Source organism: Pleurodeles waltl, chromosome 7 (genome assembly GCF_031143425.1).
Source record: "Pleurodeles waltl isolate 20211129_DDA chromosome 7, aPleWal1.hap1.20221129, whole genome shotgun sequence".
Taxonomy (NCBI): Eukaryota; Metazoa; Chordata; class Amphibia; order Caudata; family Salamandridae; genus Pleurodeles; species Pleurodeles waltl.
Window position 1 is genome coordinate 406,384,679 of NC_090446.1, and position 21,471 is coordinate 406,406,149.

The 21,471-nt window shown below is 43.7% G+C and overlaps 1 protein-coding gene across 3 annotated transcripts in view; it reads right to left on the reverse strand.

Moving 5' to 3' along the window:
• The window catches only part of NDRG3 (NDRG family member 3), an 836,729-nt gene that overhangs the window by 555,005 nt on the left and 260,253 nt on the right, over positions 1 to 21,471 (reverse strand). For all 3 annotated transcript variants that reach the window (XM_069243888.1, XM_069243886.1, XM_069243887.1), the window contains 2 exons: positions 16,405 to 16,491; positions 16,160 to 16,216 (listed from right to left, as the gene is read on the reverse strand). In XM_069243888.1, the coding sequence (XP_069099989.1) occupies positions 16,160 to 16,216; positions 16,405 to 16,491 (144 nt within the window). The remainder of the gene's footprint in view (positions 1 to 16,159; positions 16,217 to 16,404; positions 16,492 to 21,471) is intronic.

Sequence of the window (21,471 nt, forward strand, 5' to 3'; positions counted from 1 at the left end):
GAAGGACTTCCCCTTCCATCCCTGACTTTAACCCCACAGAGGGAGCGCTAGCGCTCCCTCTGGGCTCTGTGCACAGGACGTAATGGTTATGTCCTGGGCACAGCAGCACTGTGCCTCAGGACGTAACCATTACGTCCTGGGCACAGAACGGGTTAAAGAAAACGATAATAAACTATGTTTATTATTGTTTGCTTTGAAAGGGATGGGGCCATGGGGGTGATGTGCACTGAGAAGGGAGTGCTCAGCACTCCCCCTTCGCAGTGCATGTGTGTTTGGCCAGCTGTTTCAGACCAGCCAAACATGCGCTGTAGGCTCTCTCCAGCCCAGCATCACAGCTGCTGGGCTGGAGGGAGCCTGCACAGGCTCCCAGTCTGCCTGGGAGCGACCTGGCTGGTCACCCCCACAGCCAATCCTGGCGCTGCTCTAAGCAGAGTCCGGACTGGCACTGGGCAGACTGGGAGCGGGTGCCTGCTGAGGAGCGGTGGATGAGTTAAGTGTTTTTTTTATTTTATTTTTATTAAATGTAATGTTTATTCCCTCCCGCCTCCCCCCCCTTCCCGTGCCGCCCGCCCCTTTTGCAGCTGGCAAGCCGCTACTGATGAACCTTCTATCTAGCATAGCTTACGTTTAGCTGGGAACATTGCAGAGGAGTACTCTTATGGGGCGAGAGGAGGGTTAGTTGGGGTTTTTGGGGTTATAGTAGATCACATCCGTTTCTCATTTGCAATAATCTCACATATACTAGGGCAATCAGAGGCAGTGTATGTTTCAATAAGGTTTTAATGAAGCAACTGCATCTTAGATAATAAAGCATGTACTGCAATAACCAGGACGATGAAGCATAACAGGATTAAACTTGTGACAAGGGGAGTAAAGCATAAAAATAACGCTACCGTGCTGTCACTAGTGTCATTAACATAATTAATAGCTAGGCTGCGTTAAAGCACAGCATGTTAAGCTCCAGTTCTGCCCTTCAGTTTCCCCTGGGAAGACATCATCCCCCATACCTGAGCAAGAGGCCTGAAGTCTGCTTAAGCAGCTGTAGCAAAGCGTTCAGCAATCAGCATACAGTTGTGGTCATCTGGCTGTAATCTCCCTCTAGCATGTATGGGACGGAGAAGTGTTTTTATGATAAAATAGCTGATGTTCTGAGAAAATGTCCCTAAGTAACGATGTGATGTTTCTATGAATACCAGAGACAAAGCGTTACCACTTTTACCGGCAACCTATCTTACTGCAGCCTTGAGAAAAGAACAAAGTTAAAGAAATGTCTTGTTTAAGAACGCAGTGCTGGCCTAGGCAAAGAACAGCTAGATAGAGAAATAAAACATGACTGCAAATGTGGCTATTGTTAAAATATTAAACAAAGCTGAATGAAATATATATAGGTTAAAGTGCACAGCGGCAGGCCTAGTGTGCTAAAGTAACGTGCATGGAGCTTTAACTAAAATGGCTACACAACACCCTCCTCTTGCCGGCTCAAACCCTAATATATAAAAGCTATTAAAATCTAATCCAAGGCATATTCAAAAATGTAAATATTGACATGTTATAAAAAGACACTCGAGCATGTATAAAAGGACAATTCAAAAATATTAACTATTGGCGAAAAAAGGGCCGAATTTCAAGAGTCCAAGTCATTTTCGAAGTTGTCGATCGAATCCGGGATAACTGAAGACAGGAAATCTTCCACTTCAGCTGGTGGTAAACTAGGAAACTCATCGCCAAGAAGAACCAAGGAGCATTTGTGTTCCAAAGCCTGAGCGTCAGCCCAGGTAGCAGCATTCCGTGGTGTGCCCAATAATGAGTTTAGAGCTGCATTCTCCATGAAGGGCAACTCATAAGCCGCCTCCCGTAGCAAACGCACCCTCATCGCGAATGTCTGGTAATGAGCACTAAGCGAGATCAACAACGGATCAGCATCCAACAAAAGCAATCGCTGCGTAGAAAAACTTTCAGTGCGTGTTCGAACAAGCACCAAAAGGCTCCAAAACACGGGCTGCACAATGCAAAACCGGTCTGAATGACAGGGACCAGTCACACTCCAATTGCTCCAGGATTTTTGCTCAGAAGTACTGTATCATCGCTCATGACAGCTGCACTGGTGGGAGCGCTTTTATTCCTCCTTGTTGCGGCGGGAAAGCCATTGCGCAGAAAAAGTTGCAATAGCAAAATGCCACCTATTATAGCCAAAGTTATCAGAAATCCGACAAAAATACTGGAGAATATCAAGTGGATGGCTGATGGTATTAAACTGAACATAGTGGAGAACGTGTGAACAAAACTAGAACCAACAGCCTTAAAGAAATTTGCAATTCCAGTAGTACTGGACGCATTAAATATTCGTCACACAAGCTTGTCAAAGTCTCTCGGAAAGTTAGTACTTAAAAAGGGACTGTATCTCTGCTGATGACCTTGCCACCTTAAGTGCGTAGGTCTCGCGTGCAGATGTGCGCGCCACATGTTTTTGGAACAATAAAGCCTTGAGTCTGCTCAACTTGTCAAAATTCACATTTGAAGTAGCAATATGGGGCCAAATATCAGCTACTTCCTTCTGTCTTGTTGGAAGAAAAAGTATGTTCTCGCAGCTTGTAACAATCTTAGAGACCGAAACAAACTATTCCGGCTCGCATCCCACAACAGTTTTCACTATTGAGAACATAGCTGCCGTTTGAGAGCACCTGGAACGCAGGTCTAATTAACAGGACTGGAACTCCCTTCAGATAAGCCAAGTTCGCTGCCGAAGCGTTACACGCCCGTGCAAGGGCAGCTTTTTACAAACAATCAAATGACTGACAGATGTCTCGCATTTACTACCGCTAACAAAGACCTCTTTCATGCCACAGACATTTGTACGAGAAGGGCAGCTCCCACACCTCATGAATGTAACTATCCCCCAGCCTTTCATATCTGCCTACAGGAATATGTTTTAAGCAGGACGCAAATTGGAGTGTTGAAATAAGCAGATTAATGACCCTGTGTATTAACCACTCAGCAGATGGTATTTCAGCCACAGTGAAAGACAAATTTTCTAGCATTTTAATGTTTAGCATTACATAAGTCGCTTCTTACTTAGTTATTGTCACACTAAATTAAATGTGGAAAATGTGTCCTTTGCGCTAACGTGTTGCCAGAAAACACGACCTGCCTTCAATGTTTGAAGTGTCCAACCCAACTGCATAATGGACCTTAGTTGGCTCTGTCCATGGTGTAAAGAAGACACATCACTTTGTATTATGTCTATTGCAGAAGAAACTATGTTGTTTAAGGTGTATATCCGGTCAGATAGGGTATTAATCCCATTATCTACAACAGCTAATGCCTTCTGTGAGTTTTCCTGGTCTATTTGCCTTAACCGGGCAGCAATTTCTTGTTGGGAAAGAGTCCAAATTTCATTCTAGACTGCGTATAAGAAGCGCTTAATGCAATATTTTCTGGGGTCTAACAGGAAATCCTGTAAGTCCATGTTATTATACAGGAGACTGAGATGTTCTCAAACAGCATCTAGTGAAGAACTCTTCAACCATTGCTGGCATAGTTTCCCTACACTATATGTTGTTACTATACTCGCATATTCGGATAACACATAGCGAGGGTCCGGCCTATTAGTTCTAAAAACCCTGTGGAGTTTATAAAACGTTTATGACACCCATTGGTATCTATTGGCCACAATAACCACTCGCCTGGACGTGAAAGTGAACCATTAAACGTGCCATTCTGGACCCATTAATCGAGCTGATCTTTAGTTTCATCTATATACTTTTGCCATTTGTAAACTTTTGCAGGGGCAGGAATACTGGGCGCATTCAATTCCTTAATCTTTGCTAAGCCTAAGCAACTTGTTTGTTGTACAGTTTCATTTAAAAATATCATTTGAACAGGTAGCAGGCATGCTCTGATTAAAGCTTCCTTCCCCCTTTTTGCCAATTTCTGGTTCCTCACACACTTTTTAAGTCAATCGACTGCGCCAATATTCATAGCCTTCTACAGTCAAACCGGGAAACAAAGGAATCCAAATAAATAAATTTAGTCTGTGTTAATAATCTGTACGTTTTCCATTAATGGCAATTTTAAATATGACTCATCAGTTTTAACACTGTGCTCAGAGAAATATGCAGTTTCCAGAATACGTTTTAGAACTCCCTCATGGTGGAGTTGGACAATGTTCCCATTGTGTGTAATTAAAAATTGTCTTTGGGGCACTTGCTCTGTGAATGAAATGGTGTCCATAGTAGTTATAGCAAAACATCACCACGATTCTCTTTAGATTGATAAACATCTTCACTTTCAAATACAGGAAAATACTGCAATTCAGTCATCGTAGAATCAACTGTTTTCACATCCCAGTCATCAGAAACAACTCCGGGTATTATTACATCGTTCATTGAAAGTTTAAACACACGGTATTTGAATGACCACCATTGGGCCGTATATTACATCAAATGTGACTTTATCCCAAACAATCCCATCAGGAATTGGAATAGCAGAAATGTTCACGAAAGACAAGACTCTGGGGACCTTGTGAGAAGAAAAATGGGGTTTTAGGGCCTCATCCACCAGTTCATCTTTCAGGAAGATAATTACCATGTATTAATAAAATAAATAATGTTATGACAAAGCCAATCCAAAAGGAGGAAAGCTAAGGAAAGCCAAGGAAAGCCACAGATAGTTCCAGGAGAAAATAAAGTAATTTGTTTTAAACCAGTTCATCAGCTTACAGGTTTTTGGCAGTTCAGATGTATAAGAGGCAAATGTGTCTGAAAAAGTGTCATTGATGTAGGTAAAGTATCCAGAGGCAGTTCTTGCAAAAACTGGAGCCGTATTTGTGGGAGGAGAACTGGTAGGGGTTTCCCGCAGTGGGTCATAGTAAATGACGCCATTCTGTGTTGAAGTTGTGTCAAATCGATCAGTATTTTCTGTATTGTTTGTTACAACAGATGTTAGTGTAACTAATGCAAGATAATTTTCCACCCTTCCCAAGCTAGAAGTGTCAGCGTTGCAGCTCAAAACTTGTAGAGGGACTTCTTGGCCAGTAGTGAGAGGGATTCCGGAACTACTGGTTGCTCCTCTTGATCTGCTGTGCAGGATCGGCCGCATGGTGTAACTTGACATTGTCGACAGATACAAAGCGATTTTCTTTAGTACCAGCCAACGGCGGTAGAATGAAAGTTCTGGTACCGTGTATTCCCAAGACTGGGACCTGTGCACAATCAGAAGGACCGAACTCCTTTTTCACAGCGACCTTTCCGTACTAGATCCCCAACTTCAGGAATCCAACCGGTAGGTGTTATTGGTAAATCCTTAATTCCTACAGAGGCAGCACTGGCAGAAGAGTTGTTGTCCCAGAACTGTAGTAATTCCTGCAAGACAGTGACATGTTCATTTATGTCAAAAGGTGTTTCTGCCGCCTCCACACCAGGACCATCAAGATCTGGAACATACATGTGAGTTCCAAACAGGCACTCATATGAAGTACAACCTCCCAGGGACCTTCTAGGCAGAATGTTAAGTGCTATCTGGACTCCATACAGGTGATTAAGCCAACTACAAAACGTACCTAAGACTCTGGCTGTTGAGGACTGCTTTAAATCACAGTTTTGTCGCTCCACAACACTATTTCCTATTGGAGACGAGTAATGGAGTTGGACCCCTAATGAAGCCATGGCGTCCTCTGAATGCCCTGGAGGTGAAAGCAGGGCCCTGGCCTCAGTGGAAAGCCGCAACTGCCTATGTACTAATAAAGATATGCAAATCTTTAACAACAGTCCGAGGGTCAGCCGATCGTTGTGGCCACACCCATAGAAATCTGGAGCAAGAGTCAACATCGACTAAAATTTATTTGTGTGCACTATCCGGTGTTAGGGGACCACAATGGTCCAAGTACATACATTGTAATGGTTTGTTGGAAATTAGGAGGGTTTCTGCGGTGGGCGTTTAGCAGTGGAAGCCTTAATTTGTTGGCAGATGTCACAACGAATGAAATTGTGCTCGGCCGGTTTGTATAGACCGGGCAACCAATACCGTGCTTGCAATAATGCTATTGTAGGTGCCACACCAGCATGAGCAGATGCTACACCCTCACGCGCTGCTTTAATCAACCCGGATCTCATGTCTTTGTTGGGAATTTCCCTAACCCAGACGCCTGGTATTTTTACTTCAGTGTCAAGGCAGCCTCCCATTTGGTAGGAATATTTAGCAGGAAATGCTTTTGGATAGGGTGTGCCTTCAGCTGTAGCTTTCACGGCAGCCCATATGTCATTGTCCGGTTTAGTTCCAGAACGGGTTACTGCAGCAACAGCAGTCATAGCTACTGCTGATTTGGCTTCTTCATCAGCCAGTGTATTTCCAGCAACGTGTATTACAACGCGCTGGTGTTCAAGTGTATGTGCAATATGAGCGTTTGGTAGGGTTTCCTTCAGATCCGCTACTTTCCCCCACAGAAGTCTGTGTTTAATGGTGTTGCCTTTGGAATCTCTGAACCCATTCTGGTACCAGTAACAAAGGTATTCATTAAAGGACTGGACACAATAGTATGAATCACAAACAATCAGTGTTAGCTGTGCAGGATCCGTATGTTCCAGGGCCATCACCAGAGTCGTTAGCTCTGCTAATTGTGCAATCCCCTAGGGTACGCATGAATGTACTTTGGGGACCAAATTTATTATCTTCCATGAAGCCACTTAAGACTGCACAAGCAGCGGAGTATTGATGTTTTGTGCCAATTGCAGGTTGTGCTGAGCCACTGGTGTACATGATTCTTTGATATTGATCAATAGGCGGTGTATTTCCTGGAACTGGGTGTTCTAGTTCATAAGGCAAAAATTCTTGAGTTTGTAATTTTGGGTCAAAAAGGAAGTCAACATCAGTGGCTGTCAAAGACGTTACCCATTGAATCAAACGTGGACGTAATGCTTTATCGTTTGGAATGCTGGCTTTGGTAACAGCCTCAAGGGCTGGAACTGAAGAGACGACAATAGTGCGTTTCCCCAGGGCCAGTGGTCTTTCTTTAATGACGGTCATCTGAACAGCAGTGAAAATTTTGTCAGTGAGAGCAAAGCGTTGTTCTGCTGCTGAATACAAAAGTGAGTTGTATGCAATCAGGTCTGTCTCACCCTCATTGAAAGTTACACAGGTGAAACTAATGGCACCAGCAATTACTCTGATGACCAGGTGTTTTTTTGTTGTCCCTTGTGTGTAAGTGTTGTTCTGCAACCATGTCTTGTTTGCAAAGCTCTAAGAATGCGTGTGTTTGACTGTCCAAAATTCACTTGAAAAGTCAGGACGTTTTAAGTCATATAAAGGTTTTATGCGTGATGCATAATCAGGAATGTAAGTTCTGCCAAAATATGAGAAACCCAATAGGGTTTGCAGTTTTTAAAATTTGTATTTGGAGGTTGTACCTTTGCAATTTTTTTTTTCAAGAATTGTGGCGCTAGGCTCTTTCCGTCACTTGATAGCTCATATTCCCAAAACAGGATGCTAAGAAAGGCTATTTTTGTTTTCTTGAAGTTGAATTTATAGCCAAATTCAGCAAATCCTACAACAATGCGGGCTACCCATCTTAGATGTTGCAGCAAATCATCATCCGTGAGATAAATATCATCGACATAGGACAATGCTTCAGGGTCAATGTCATGCAATATTAAAGTCACACGAGCAGCGAACAGTTCTAGACTGTTCTTGTAGCCCTGGGGTAAACAGAATTCTTTCAGGGAGCCTCGTGTGCTGAAACTTGTTACGTCTCTAGTCTCAGGCACTATATTCTGGCAGAAAAAAAACATTGGAAGTGTTCAGTGTTTTGTATTTCTTGCGCACTATGTTGTTCATGAGTGCTGTGCTATGTGAGTTTTGTATACCATATGTGCCTGTATGACTGTTTAAATGTCTGTAGTCTAAGACTATTCTATATGAATGGTCCGGTTTAGCTACTGGGAATAAGGGATTATTCATTGGTGAGACACATGGTTCAATTATGCCCTGGTACTCCAGTTGTGTGAGGATTTCCCTCACTGGTGCCTTTGCATCAACTTTAATTGGATACTGGGGTTGTGGTTGGGGATGATTTTTAATAGGGATTACATGATAGGGGGAATCTTTATCCCATCCTACATGGTTGCGATATAACGCAGGTGCCTGCCTGCGCCAATGCCCACTCAATGGCATAGGATTCTGCAAGCTCCTCTGGAACAAGGGGCAAGAAAGAAGGTTTGAAAACATCTTCCCCATGTGGGCAGGTACAGACAAATTCATGTGGCCAATCTCTTTCGGCAAGTAGAATGTCATATGTTTACATCACGGTCCCAAAAGATTGCATCGATTGTGCGCTCAATGTCTCTTCTAACTGTAGCTTTACTTTGTACACCCTATCTGGTGTAGATACACGCATGTCCGCTGTTTCAACTCATAGGAAGTCATCAGTTGCTTTCACCTCCAGATGCTCTAGAAGATTCCGGTGAACTACTGTGACCTCTTCCATGCTGTCTAAAAGCACTAATGCTCACTTATTGTTCTTCAATAGAGCCCTTTGTGAGTGGCATGTCGGACTGCAACTGCTGCCACCTTTTTCTTTTTGAATTGGGGTTTTTGTTGGGGAAGTTTCTCTTTGTTTTTTAAGAACAACTTCTGTAGAGCGTTGTTGTAAGGAAATGCCTCCTTGGCATGCTTATGTCCTGACTTTTCGCCTTTGCTGATGCTAAGTTTTGATTGAAAGTGTGCTGGGACCCTGCTAACCAGACACCAGCACCAGTGTTCTTTCCCTAAACTGTATCTTTGTTTCCACAATTGGCACAGATCTGGCACTTAGATAAGTCCCTTGTAACTGGTACCCCAGGTACCAAGGGCCCTGATGCCAGGGAAGGTTTGTAAGGGCTGCATGTCTTATGCCACCCTGGGGACCCCTCACTCAGCACATGCACACTGCCTCACAGCTTGTGTGTGCTGGTGGGGAGAAAAAGACTAAGTCGACATGGCACTGCCCTCAGCGTGCCATGCTAACCTCACACTGCCTGTGGCATACGTAAGTCACCCCTCTAGCAGGCCTTACAGCCCTAAGGCAGGGTGCACTATACCACAGGTGAGGGCATATGTGTATGAGCACTATGCCCTTACAGTGTCTAAGCAAAACCTTAGACATTGTAAGTGCAGGGTAGCCATAAGAGTTTATGGTCTGAGAGTTGGTCAAACACAAACTCCACCATTCCATAATAGCTACACTGAAATCTGGGAAGTTTGGTATCAAACTTCTCAGCACAATAAATGCACACTGATGCCAGTAACATCTTAGAGATGCCCTCTGAATACCAATCAGACTCCCAGTGTAGGCTGACCAGTTCCTGCCAGCATGCCACAAACCAGTCAAGTTGCTGGCCACATGGGGAGAGTGCCTTTGTCACTCTGTGGCCAGGAACAAAGCCTGTACTTGGTGGAGGTGCTTCACACCTCCCCCTGCATGAACTGTAACACCTAGCGGTGAGCCTCAAAGGCTCACCCCCTTTGTTATAGTGCCCCAGGGCATCCCAGCTAGTGGAGATGCCCGCCCCTCCGGCCACTGCCCCCACTATTAGCAGCAAGGCTGGAGGAGATAATGATAAAAACAAGGAGGTGTCCCCTACCAGTCAGGACAGCCCCTAAGGTGTCCTGAGCTGAGGTGACAGCTGCCTTTAGATATCATCCATCTTAAGTTTGGAGGATTCCCCCAATAGGATTAGAGATGTGCAATCCCTCCCCAAAGGGAAGAGGCACAAAGAGGGTGTTGCCACCCTCCAGGACAGTAGCAATTGGCTACTGCCCTCCCAGACCTAAACACATCGCTAAATCTAGTATTTAGGGGCACCCCAGAACTCAGGAAATCTGATTCCTGCAACCTGAACTACAAAGGAGGACTGCTGACCTACAAGCCTCCAGAGACGACAGACGACGACAACTGCTTTGGCCCCAGCCCTACTGGCCTGTCTCCAAAGTTGAAAACCTGCAACCAGCGACGCATCCAACAGGGACCAGCGACCTCTGAAGCCTCAGAGGACTGCCCTGACCCCCAGGACCAAGAAACTCCCATGAGCAGCGGCTCTGCTCAACAATCTGCAACGAAATTGCAACTTTTCTTCAACTTTAAAGACTTCACGTTTCCCGCCGGAAGCGTGAGAATTCCCACTCTGCACCCGAGGCCCCCGGCTTGAGATCCAGAGAACCAACACCACAGGGAGGACTCCCCTGTGACTGCGCCCGAGTAGGACCCCCCTGAGCTCCCACAGCGACGCCTGCAGAGAGAATCCATAGGCTCCCCCTGACCGCGACTGCCTGTAACAAGAGACCTGATGCCTGGAACAAGCACTGCACCCGCAGCCCCCAGGACCTGAAGGAACTGAACCACAGTGCAGGAGTGACCCCCCAGGCAACCCTCTGCCTAGCTCAGGTGGTGGTTGTCCTGAAAAGACCCCCTGTGCCGGCCTGCACCGCTAGAGTGATCTCCAGGTCCCTCCATTGAATCCTATCTAAAACCCGATGCCTGCTTATCACACTGCACCCAGCCGCCCCTATGCCGCTGAGGGTGTTTTTTGTGCCTACTTGTGTGCCCCCCCCCCCCCCCCCCCCAGTGCTCTACAAACCCCCCTAGTCTGCCCCCCGAGGACGCAGGTACTTACCTGCTTGCAGACTGGAACCGGATCACCCCTGTTCTCCATAGGCGCCTATGTGTTTTGGGCATCTCTTTGACCTCTGCACCTGACCGGCTCTGAACTGCTGGTGTGGTAACTTTGGGGTTTCCTTGAACCCCCGACAGTGGGCTGCCTATGCCCAGGAACTGAGACTGGTAAGTGTTTTACTTACCTCACAACCTAACCTTTACTTACCTCCCCCAGGAACTGTTGATTTTTGCAGTGTCCACTTTTAAAATAGCTTATTGCCATTTTAACAAAAACTTTATATGATATTGCTCTAATTCAAAGTTCCTAACTTACCTGTGTGAAGTACCTTGCATTTTATATATTTACTTCAAATCTTGAACGTGTGGTTCTTAAAATAAACTAAGAAAAGCTATTTTTCTATATAAAAACCTATTGGCCTGGAATTTGTCTTTGAGTGTGTGTTCCTCATTTATTGCCTGCGTGTACAACAAATGCTTAACACTACCCTCTGATCAGCCTACTGCTCAACCACACTACCACAAAATAGAGCATTCGAATTATCTACTTTTGCCACTATCTTACCTCTAAGGGGAACCCTTGGACTCCGTACACACTATTTCTTACTTTGAAATAGTATATACAGAGCCAACTTTCTACAGTTGCGATTCCGGTCTCTGTTTCACGTACTCAGTTCTTCGCTCTGACCGCCCGTATTCGTCTTGAATTTGTTTTAACACTTCCAGTAAATTGGCAAGGGTCGGTGTACCATGTGCGGTAGTATAGAGCATGGCAAATACCATGCCTCAAGTGTTGCAGTTATCTATGGTGGGAACCATCCCAAATGGCAAGCACATAGTTAATATTCTATGCTTATCCTGAGGTCCCGTATGGGGAAATACTGCTTCCAGTGCGTTTATTTTTTTAGCTAACCAAAAGGGAATTTCTTCTTGTTTGGCGGATACTTTACCCATGATTGAATGTATAGTCGCAGGATTAATGCCTGGCGTTACTGCATGTGGGTGCACCGGAGCAGCACGTACTAGGTTTGTATTTAATGTTTGCATTACAAACTGTACTAATCGCCTATATATTTCCGTCAGCTCAGCATATAAGCGGTGGACTTCAGCTACTGCCAAGGTTGCTGCATCAGGGTGAAATGAATAAGTGGCCAATAAAGGCCAGGAACGACCATCATTAATTAGAGGACCTAACATGTAAAAAATAATTGTGTGGGGTAGAGCAGCATCAAGCCAATTATTATGTTGTTGATAAGATAGAGGTATTTCTAGATATGCATATGCTCTGTATTGTGCAGGTATATTTGCAAGTGTATAGTGTAAATGTATTTGTGTTCCCATCAGCTGCTGGAAATGTGACATAAGAATAAAAGAAATTCTGTCCTATAGGCTGGATGAGCCTTAACAACAAATGTGACCCCCCCCTGGGCCGTTAGGCCATGTGCCAATAACTGTGCAGTAAGGGGTGGTCTCATTGACTGCAATTCCTACCCATTGCAGGTTTGCCATAATGAATGGTAAATTTTGTTCAGAGATAAACACACCAAATGTTGATTATCCTTTTAATGGTTCAAGCTTGAACAACCTACAGCGTTAGTAAGTTACTCCGTACTTAGTGGATGACGACAATCCTCAATACCACAGACGTCACCGTGTATACTACTGTGGTGTCTTTGTATGTAGTACGACAGATACTCCGGAGGACCCAAAAATTAGAGCCTGACAAAACGTTGACGGTGCCGTGTTGGTAGGCTCTCATTGTTCTAATGAGACTACTGGATTTGAGCGGCAGAATCACCTACGGTGTGGGGGACTGAGTCTATCCAACTACAGGTTACACCTGTCGTGGTAATCCGGGTTTTGCTCTGGCTAAATAGCAGTGCCTCATCTCCACCCAAGAGCACGGATGCTCGGGCAGCCGAGCGCTTGACAATTGACTCCTCAGCGAAATCGTGGTCATTCAGATCGCATCACTTTCCCTCATTTACATTAGTCTCACATATACAAGGACAATCAGTGTATGTTTCAATAAAGTTTTAATGAAGCAACTGCATCTTAGGTAATAAAGCATGTACTGCAATAACTAGGATGATGAAGCATAACAGAATAAAAATTGTGACAAGGAGAGTAAAATATAAAAATAACGCTACCATGTCACTAGAGTCATTAAAATAATTCCTACTTAGGCTATGTTAGAGCACAGCATGTTAAGCTCCAGTTCTGCCCTTCAGTTTCCCCTGGGAAGACATCATCCCCCATACCTGAGCAAGAGGCCTGAAGCCTACATAAGCAGTGAAGCGTTCAGCAATCAGCATACAGTCGTGGTCATCTGGTTGGAATCTCCCTCTAACATGTATGGGATGGAGAAGTGTTTTTTAATAGAAAAACAGCTGATGTTCTACGAATACCATAGACAAATCGTTACCACATTTAGCGACAACCTATCTTACTGCAGCCTTGCGAAAAAGCACAGAGTGCAAGAAATGTGTTGTTTAAGAACGCAGTGCTGGCCTAGGCAAAGAACAGCTAGATCGAGAGAAATAAAACAAGATTGCAAATGTGGCTATTGTTAAAATAATAAACAAAGCTGAATAAAATATATCTAGGTTAAAGTACACAGCGGCAGGCCTAGTGTGCTAAAATAACGTGCATGGAGCTAAAACTAAAATGTCAACACAATAGGCGTATGTGTTCATTGAAAACGTTAAAAAATAGAGTTGAACCATAAAATGATGCTCTCCACTTGGTATAAAACAGGGCAGTACAAATTGTGACTTATTTGCTGTTTCATGGCAGGCATCTCAACAAGCCCTTCAGGGCTATCACCAGCACCCTTCTTACATTGGGAGGCCCAATCAAATCTTCTTAAAATACCTTTACCCATAGTAAAGGCATAGACTATGTGGCTATAGAGAACTTTCTCCTCACTACATGGTATTGTTTAGGCCATGACTCTTGAATGTATTTGACAATCTTGGCCAACACCTCATGGTTTCTATATTACACACACACACACACACACACACACACACACACACACACACACACACACACACACACACACACACACACACACACACACACACACACACACACACACACACACACACACACACACACACACACACACACACACACACACACACACACACACACACACACACACACACACACACACACACACACACACACACACACACACACACACACACACACACACACACACACACACACACACACACTCCTCAGTAAAAGCACCATTCATCATAGCATGTACCTGGGTAATCACAACAAAATCTTCACCATCCATATCCTCGTCTTGAGTAAAGGTGTAATTTTTCTAATTGTCTAAAAATTACAAATGTGATAGCAATAATCAACTGTTACATTGTTCACATTCAGAAAGTAACTCCATCTTGGAGCTGAAGCCCTGTAAGTTACAGCATCACTTGGTTATCAAAAGGCTTGGCTTGTGTATCATGTTCTTACAAAACAAAACTATGGATAGCTTATGAGCAGTCCTCACTCAGTGACATAGCTATACAAATAAAATTAAAAAAACATACAAATGTATAAATCCGTTTCCATTACCATTGTTCATGCAAAGACAGCACACAACTTACAACTGGTGTCTCTTAAGGTTGTAAATCTAACAAGAAGATTGCACGGGCTGCAGTCTGACTAATCTATACATATAAAAAAGACTCACGCACACACACACACAGAGATGAGAAGTGTCATGAGCTAGCTGAAGTTCACTTTGAAACTAACTTCCAGAAGCAAATCTATTTGTTCTAATACAGGGACCTCATTTAAAGCAGACAAAGAAAGCAAGCATTCTAACATTATTTGGACAAGCCATTAGTACCAGGCAGCTTTAACTAAGATAAAAAAGAGAAGTGTTAAAAATATTAATCAAGAAAAGAAATAGGGTTTCATTCACAAGTACCTCAAAATTGTGTATTATCTGGACACTTAACTTGTTTGGTAAGTCTATTAATGGACAAGTCTTGATTAAAGTGAGGTCTTCTAATCTGTGTTCATTTTACTTGATCCAACACCAGGAATGAAGACGCTCTTCTTTCCACTATCTTTGAGTTATATTTGCTTTCCTAGTTAACTTATTCATGCAAAAAGACTCTGCAGTGCAGAGAGAGGCTGGAGCATCATGACAGAGCAGCACAAGAAGTGGCAAGATGGGCGAAACAGTACAAGGCAGACATTTGTATTTATACATAGAGAACCAATAATTAGGGATTAAAAGCACATTATCTTATGATGCCTAAGTGTGAAAATTACATTTCCACAAAGCATAGCTGTGAGAGATTAGGGTGGAGGAAAATCTAGAAATCTATGTTACAGACAACAAAGAGAACCAAAAACTCCTCCTCAATAACAACTGCTGGATAACCCCTCCAGGTACGTAATGCCTTAAAAAGCAGAACTCTACGCAGTGAAAAGTAGATCAGCGGCAACTATCTACGAACCTTGTGATATGCATTGGCAATAGGTGACTAATCACACAACTAGTTCTGTTAAGAGATGAAAACAATACACAATCCACAAAGGACTTCACGACATGGAGAACAGAAAAAATAAATCCAGATGTAAAAATATATTAATGAAAGACTATCAGGGTGGAAAGCAATTTTTGCAACCTTTAGCCACGTGCAGCCAATAGGCAGCAGCTAAGGAATGCAGGAACTAAGATGGCCTTATACCCAGATCTGTAATGTTCTCATGATGATGCCTAGATGCTGTACACTCCCAAGAAGAAAGGGCTCAGAATCACCTTGGGGGGGGTGAGGGGGGACCGACACAGTAATAATTACAAAACATATACATTATCTTTTTCTCTTGACTCCTTCACAACCACATTTAAATTACCCAATATGCCTTTTCACAGGTGGAAAATTAACAGAAATAACATTGGTCTTGAATTTAAGAAAAACATGTGGAGGAGAAATTGAGCAGCTAAACATTGCGGAGATGTGTCAACTTTATTTTGTAGCAGGTTCAGTATACTTGAGACAAAATGCTATTAGGTATTGCGTGTGAAGAAACGCTAGGTATCATTAAGCTTATTTTTTTAGCCCTATATCAAACACTAATTTTCCCTCAGCTCCCTAATAACATCCATGACATACCCTTGGGTGAGAAGCTACAACTTTTCCTTACATCACCCTTCCTTCTCTCTAATGCTCACTCATTCGCCGGTTTTTAAAATGTTAGATATTTGTACGCAGAGGACTAAATTAGGCCACATGGAAAATAAAATAGTTAGACGAATTATTTACTTTTAGTGTTTTTTTTCTACACACACCTTTATCTCGGGACATGAGTTAGAACAGGCATACCTAAACGTGAAATATAAACCCATTGTGACAAACCATAAGATAATTTTAAGGCGAACTACGAATAAACAATGGACACACTGTGCTTCTACAATGTGATCAGAATGAAATAATGCTGCTCCTGAGCGAGAACTACAGAATAATAAAGAAATTAATTTCCACTTACATGACCAAAATGATGGGCCAGCACAATATCTACTATGTTCGTAGTCCAACCAGATAGCTAAACAAAAAAACAATATTTGCAAATCATCAATCAAGTTAACGAACACGCTAAGAACAAACAGCTACGAGGAAGAAAGGATATATTAACAGCACAGCTTTATATGGTGTACACTGTATATTCCATGGGCAATTTTTAAATGTAAACAAAATGCTTCACATAAACCAGACTTCTGATGTAAATATTACCTTGCCAGCTGCCCAGTCAATCCACCCTTTTGCACAAGGATCTATGTTCAGTAGCACAAGACCTTCAACCAATTCAGCATAGTTTAGCTAAAATCAAAAAGAAAACAATAATTTGCTTTCTAACAAATATGCTTAAAGCCACTCAAAAGGGCATTTTAAATTAAATGGGATTCCTCTTCAGAAAAAATTTGAAACGGAGGATAATTCTGAAATAGAATGCATGGATGGTGTTCCCATGAATTGATGTCGGCCACTGGACCAAAAAGTTAACCATTCCCTTTAGGGACCAATCGTAACACAAGAGCCCAGCTTGAATTTTTGGTAATTAAGTACATTTGTGCTACACTGATGATTCATGCGAGCTGTTTGAAACAACCTCACAGAAGCATAAAAATGTCCCAACGGCTTGGCATTGTGGTGAATGCAGCGACATCCAGGAATTATGTGACTGCTGTCCCTATGAGACATATTTGGAGGTTCTACCTATTGGCAACAAGTCATGGGGTCACTTCACAGCACAGTCGTTACCAGATTATTTAAAAACATGCAAAATATCGAATATATAGAGAATATAAACATAAGTATAAAGAATAAATGAATGACATACATCTAAAGTTCAAATAGTAACCGATTCATAGTAGTCTTAATCCACAAGTGAGCAAACATTTTAAAGAAAATTCCACACAAATAATTTTACTAAGAGCACACTATTAGCAATTGTACTCCACTAAGTATATAAACTGGATAAAGCGGCATGAACACATTTAGAAGTATGCATATCCGGGCAGCATAGGATTTGCATTTATTTATTGCTTTAATTTTTTTTTGTCTGTCTCGTCCAAGTCTGTTTCGTGGAGATTGTCGTAAAAAAGCATACAAAGATTTCCGTATAATGTTTTGATTCAGTATAACCTTAATATAACGGAAGTACTTCAGGGAACGGTTATACAGCAGGTTATGATTTTTCTTTTGAATACCAAGACAGTAACGAAAGATCGATCATAGAGGAGGAAGCTAAGAAATGGGCTGTACCCAAACCTCACACTACCTCCAGAACAAAACAAGCATTTTCAATGGAATGGGTCTTGCATTCGCTGGAGTTCGAGCTATTAGGGTTGTAAATTCCTAACTGGACTTTCCTGGTGACAAATTCAAGCTGATTCAAAGTGCCATGAGTGCAAAGGAGAGACACAAAAGGAAAAAGAAGTTCGCTCACAGTCAGACATATCAGCAATCGTGCAATTATCCATGTAAAAGGGGCAGTCTGCAAGGCGATAAAACCGCCTCAAGGAGGGACAAATGTAAAGCATTTACCAAAGATAAGGGATTTTGGAAAGGCAAGCCCACAAACAAGTGAAACTGATGGGCATGGTTAAAAGCCCAAAATACTTACAACAGGTCAAAGCGCTTGCACGCTCGACAAAAAAAAAAAAAGTGGACTTCTGCCCTCCAGCTGTCTTCCTTAGCAACTTAACAGGGACTGTAATGGTTGGACCCGTTCTGACATTGGTGGTTTCCACACCTTTAATAAAATTCACTGCACACGCAGACTAGCCTAGATCCTGGTGGATCTCCACTTATGCAGAGATGTGATCAATATGAAGGTAAGAGATGCGGTAGAGGCCATAAATCCTTGTACTATGCTATGAATGACATCATTAAGGACGTGCAGGGACTAGGGTGTCAGCTGCCAACTAGGAAAATACGGGTCTCAAACAGCAAAACGATCCATTAAACGGGTGCCAGTAGAACAACTGTGAGAAGTGATGGACAATATATACATAGAGAGCTGATTGAAACTACCAAGCAACTGTAGCACCCAACACCTGTGATGGTTTCAATGCCCTTGTCTCTATACTCATTTTGCCTCTAAGAGATCTTCCAGAGAAACGCAAGACTTACTCCTAAAAATGCTAATTTAAACTGTTCTTGGTTCAATAAGGAAAGCAAAAGTGCTAAAAGCAATTTAGTGGAAGCAATACAAAGTAAAAAACAGACGTGTAAATGAAGCTAGGAAGGTAAATAAATCACCACATCAAGCGGCATGGAGGCACTGGGATGAGCGACATTGGCAGGACCTACTCCGCAGTAAAGAACGACAATCCAACTTTGTAGCATATTAGTGGCCAAAGGAAGTGGTATCAGAATTATATAGATAATTTCTTTCAACTGAAGGTCTGGTACAAACATTTTGTGGAGCTATACAAATATACAGCTTCGAAATCAACTCTGCAGGCCGTCTTCTTAAAAAATTTTACAACTGTCAATCAGGTTTTTAACCATATATTGGAAAACCCTGGCTCTAAATGAGTCACTTTTAAGCCACTTTTGTGGACCTAACGTTTGCATTTGATTTAGTACTACATAAAATGCTCTAGGTAGTTTTGAAGAGGATAGAGATCCCTAGTAATGTACTATCAATATTAATCAGTCTACATAATGGGAATTACTATCGAGTGCGGTGGGGTAGTTTGGGCAAACTGACAGAATGCATCCCCATAAAAAAAATAAAAAAAAAAAGGAGTGTGAAGGGATGTGATCTGGTCTAGTCATAATATAGCTTGTATCTAAATGATGTAAGAACATATTTGGATGACTCTCCAATACTTGTAGACAGCAGTGTTCCTGTGTTACTGTTTGCAGACGATATGCTGCTGGTTTCAAAACCCCTAGAGGGTTACGAGTCCTAATGGACCGCTTTGTGGAGTTCTCCACTGACTGCAGGTTGGAGATAAACTTCTCTAAAACAAAGTATATGAGGGCATGGCTTGGGGCGTCCAGATGGCGGACACACTGAATGCACTTCGAACCCCTCTGTCATCTGCTGCTGTACAATGAGGTTCCCTATCCCCAAGCATGCTCCTGAGGCATCTGTGTTTCTGCCAGAGCAGCCTGTGAATCTGCAAGTGCCCGCCAGCGAAAGGAGAGGCCACAAGGATCCAGCCCTTGGTAAAATCGCTCCCTTTTGCCAGCTACCAACTTCCCCTCTGGATATCATTGACTGCACAGCTTGAGTGAGGAGGCGGCCTGGGGCTGAGAATCAGCCCAGTGGGCCATTGGAGGGTCCCACATGCTGCCTTTTCCTGCGGCTGACTACAGTAGGGGACAGTACACTGGGTGCACGGGAAACGTTCCAGATGGCGCTGTGGCCTACAATTCTACAGAGTGGCTGCACTTTGCTTTGGTAGGCGGTTTATAAAATAAAAATAAGTCTTACATGACTTGAGAGAGGGTAGCCTCCCCAAACCACTGGTATGCTTTGAAGGGCACATTTGGTGCCCTCCTTGCATAAACCAGTCTGTACCGGTCCAGTCCCTGCTCTGGCATGAAACTGGATAATGAAAAGGGGAGGACAACTCCCCCGTCCATCACCACCCCAGGGTGGTGCCCTGAGCTCATCCAAATGGTCCCTTAATTCTACCATCTTGAATTCAAGGTGGGCAGAGGCCTCTGGGAGCATCTGAGCGGCCACGTCAGGCAGGTGATGTCAGAGCCCCCCTCCTGATAGGTGGTCACCTGGCTAGGTGAACAATCCCCCTTCCTGGGCTATTTAGGGTCTCCCTTTTGGGTGGGTTCTCCGATTTGGCTTGCAAGATTCCAGCAGGACTTCTCTGCAACCACTACTCTGACTTCTGGCCACTGGAACTGTGACTGGACCCTCCAGGAACCGACAAACCGCATCCATGATGAAGACTCTGTTTGCAACATTGTTTCCACGTCTCTTTCCAGCTTCTGCAACATTTCCCCAGCTGTGCATGCTCCGAGGATGACAAGTCTTCAGTTTGTATGAGAGGGAAGAAGGAATCTCCCTTGGAGTGAATGAGTCACTTCCCTACATCCGCAGGAACCAACTACAACAACTGGCTGCGTGGATCCTGCATTACGGGTAGTGGTCTGAAGTGGTTCCATTGGTCAGCTTTACCACATGTCCAACTTTGGTGAAGATAAGCCCTTGCCTTCTCACGCAGGAAAGTACCCCCAAGCACTGCGTCTCTTGCAGCTACCAGGGCTTGTTGGCATCTCCAAGGGATCTTCAGGGTCCGGTGTAGCCCCAGCCCTCTTCCATGTGACGCACAGTCCTCTGCTTGCTTCTCCTGTGGCGGTGGACCATTATTCAGTTCTGATGCGTGGGCTCCTCTGCGACTCCTGGTTCCTCTTCCAGTGGGTCTCCTGTGGGGGCTGCCTTTTCTTCTGTGGACACTGCCTTGCCGAGGGTACCCCCAGGACACCCCTCATGGGTTGAGTCCTCCTGGACCTTGCTGATCCCCGGGCAGCTCCACTTTTCGTTCACCACAACTTCTGCCTTTGCGAAGCCTTGTTGGTGGCTTTTCCACACCACAGACAGACTGCAATCTTCCATCCGGTGTGGGACGTCAACTTCATCCTCCGGGAACTCTTCACTGACTGCAGGGCTGCATTTCTGACAGTGTCATACCATGGACCAACTCTTGCAACTACAAATGGGTGGGTAGTGGCTCCTGCCACCACGGGACACTCCTATGCCTTCTGGACTTGGTCCCCTTCTTTTTCAGGTCTTCCTCTTCTGGAATCCACCACAGGTTTCTTGCAGTCTGGTTGGGGTGTTGCAATATCCTTATTTTCCTTCCTTTTAGTGGTTTGGGGAAAATCCAGTAACTTACTCGTATCTTCCTGGTCACTGGGGGCACTCTGGTACTTACTTTTAGGGTTTCCTAGTCCCCCCAGCTCCCCTCTACAGATTCCACTTCCCTATGTGGTGGTCTGACATGCGCATTCCATTTTTTAGTATATGGTTTGGGCTCCCCCTAGGGTCACTACTGTGTTTTGCACTGTTTTCTACTGCTAGTTATGCCTATTCCTCATTACTAGTGTACAGATTTGATGTGTTTACTTACCTCCTATTGGAGTATTCCCTATCTAGTGTTTTGGTACTGTTACTGTAATAAAGACCCTTTATTTTCGCATCACTGAGTGTTTTCTTTCATGTGTGTAAGTGCTGTGTGATTACAGTGGCATTGCATGTGCTTTGCATCTCTCCTATAGAAGCCTTGGCTGCTCATCCACTGCTACCCCTAGAGAGCCTGGCTT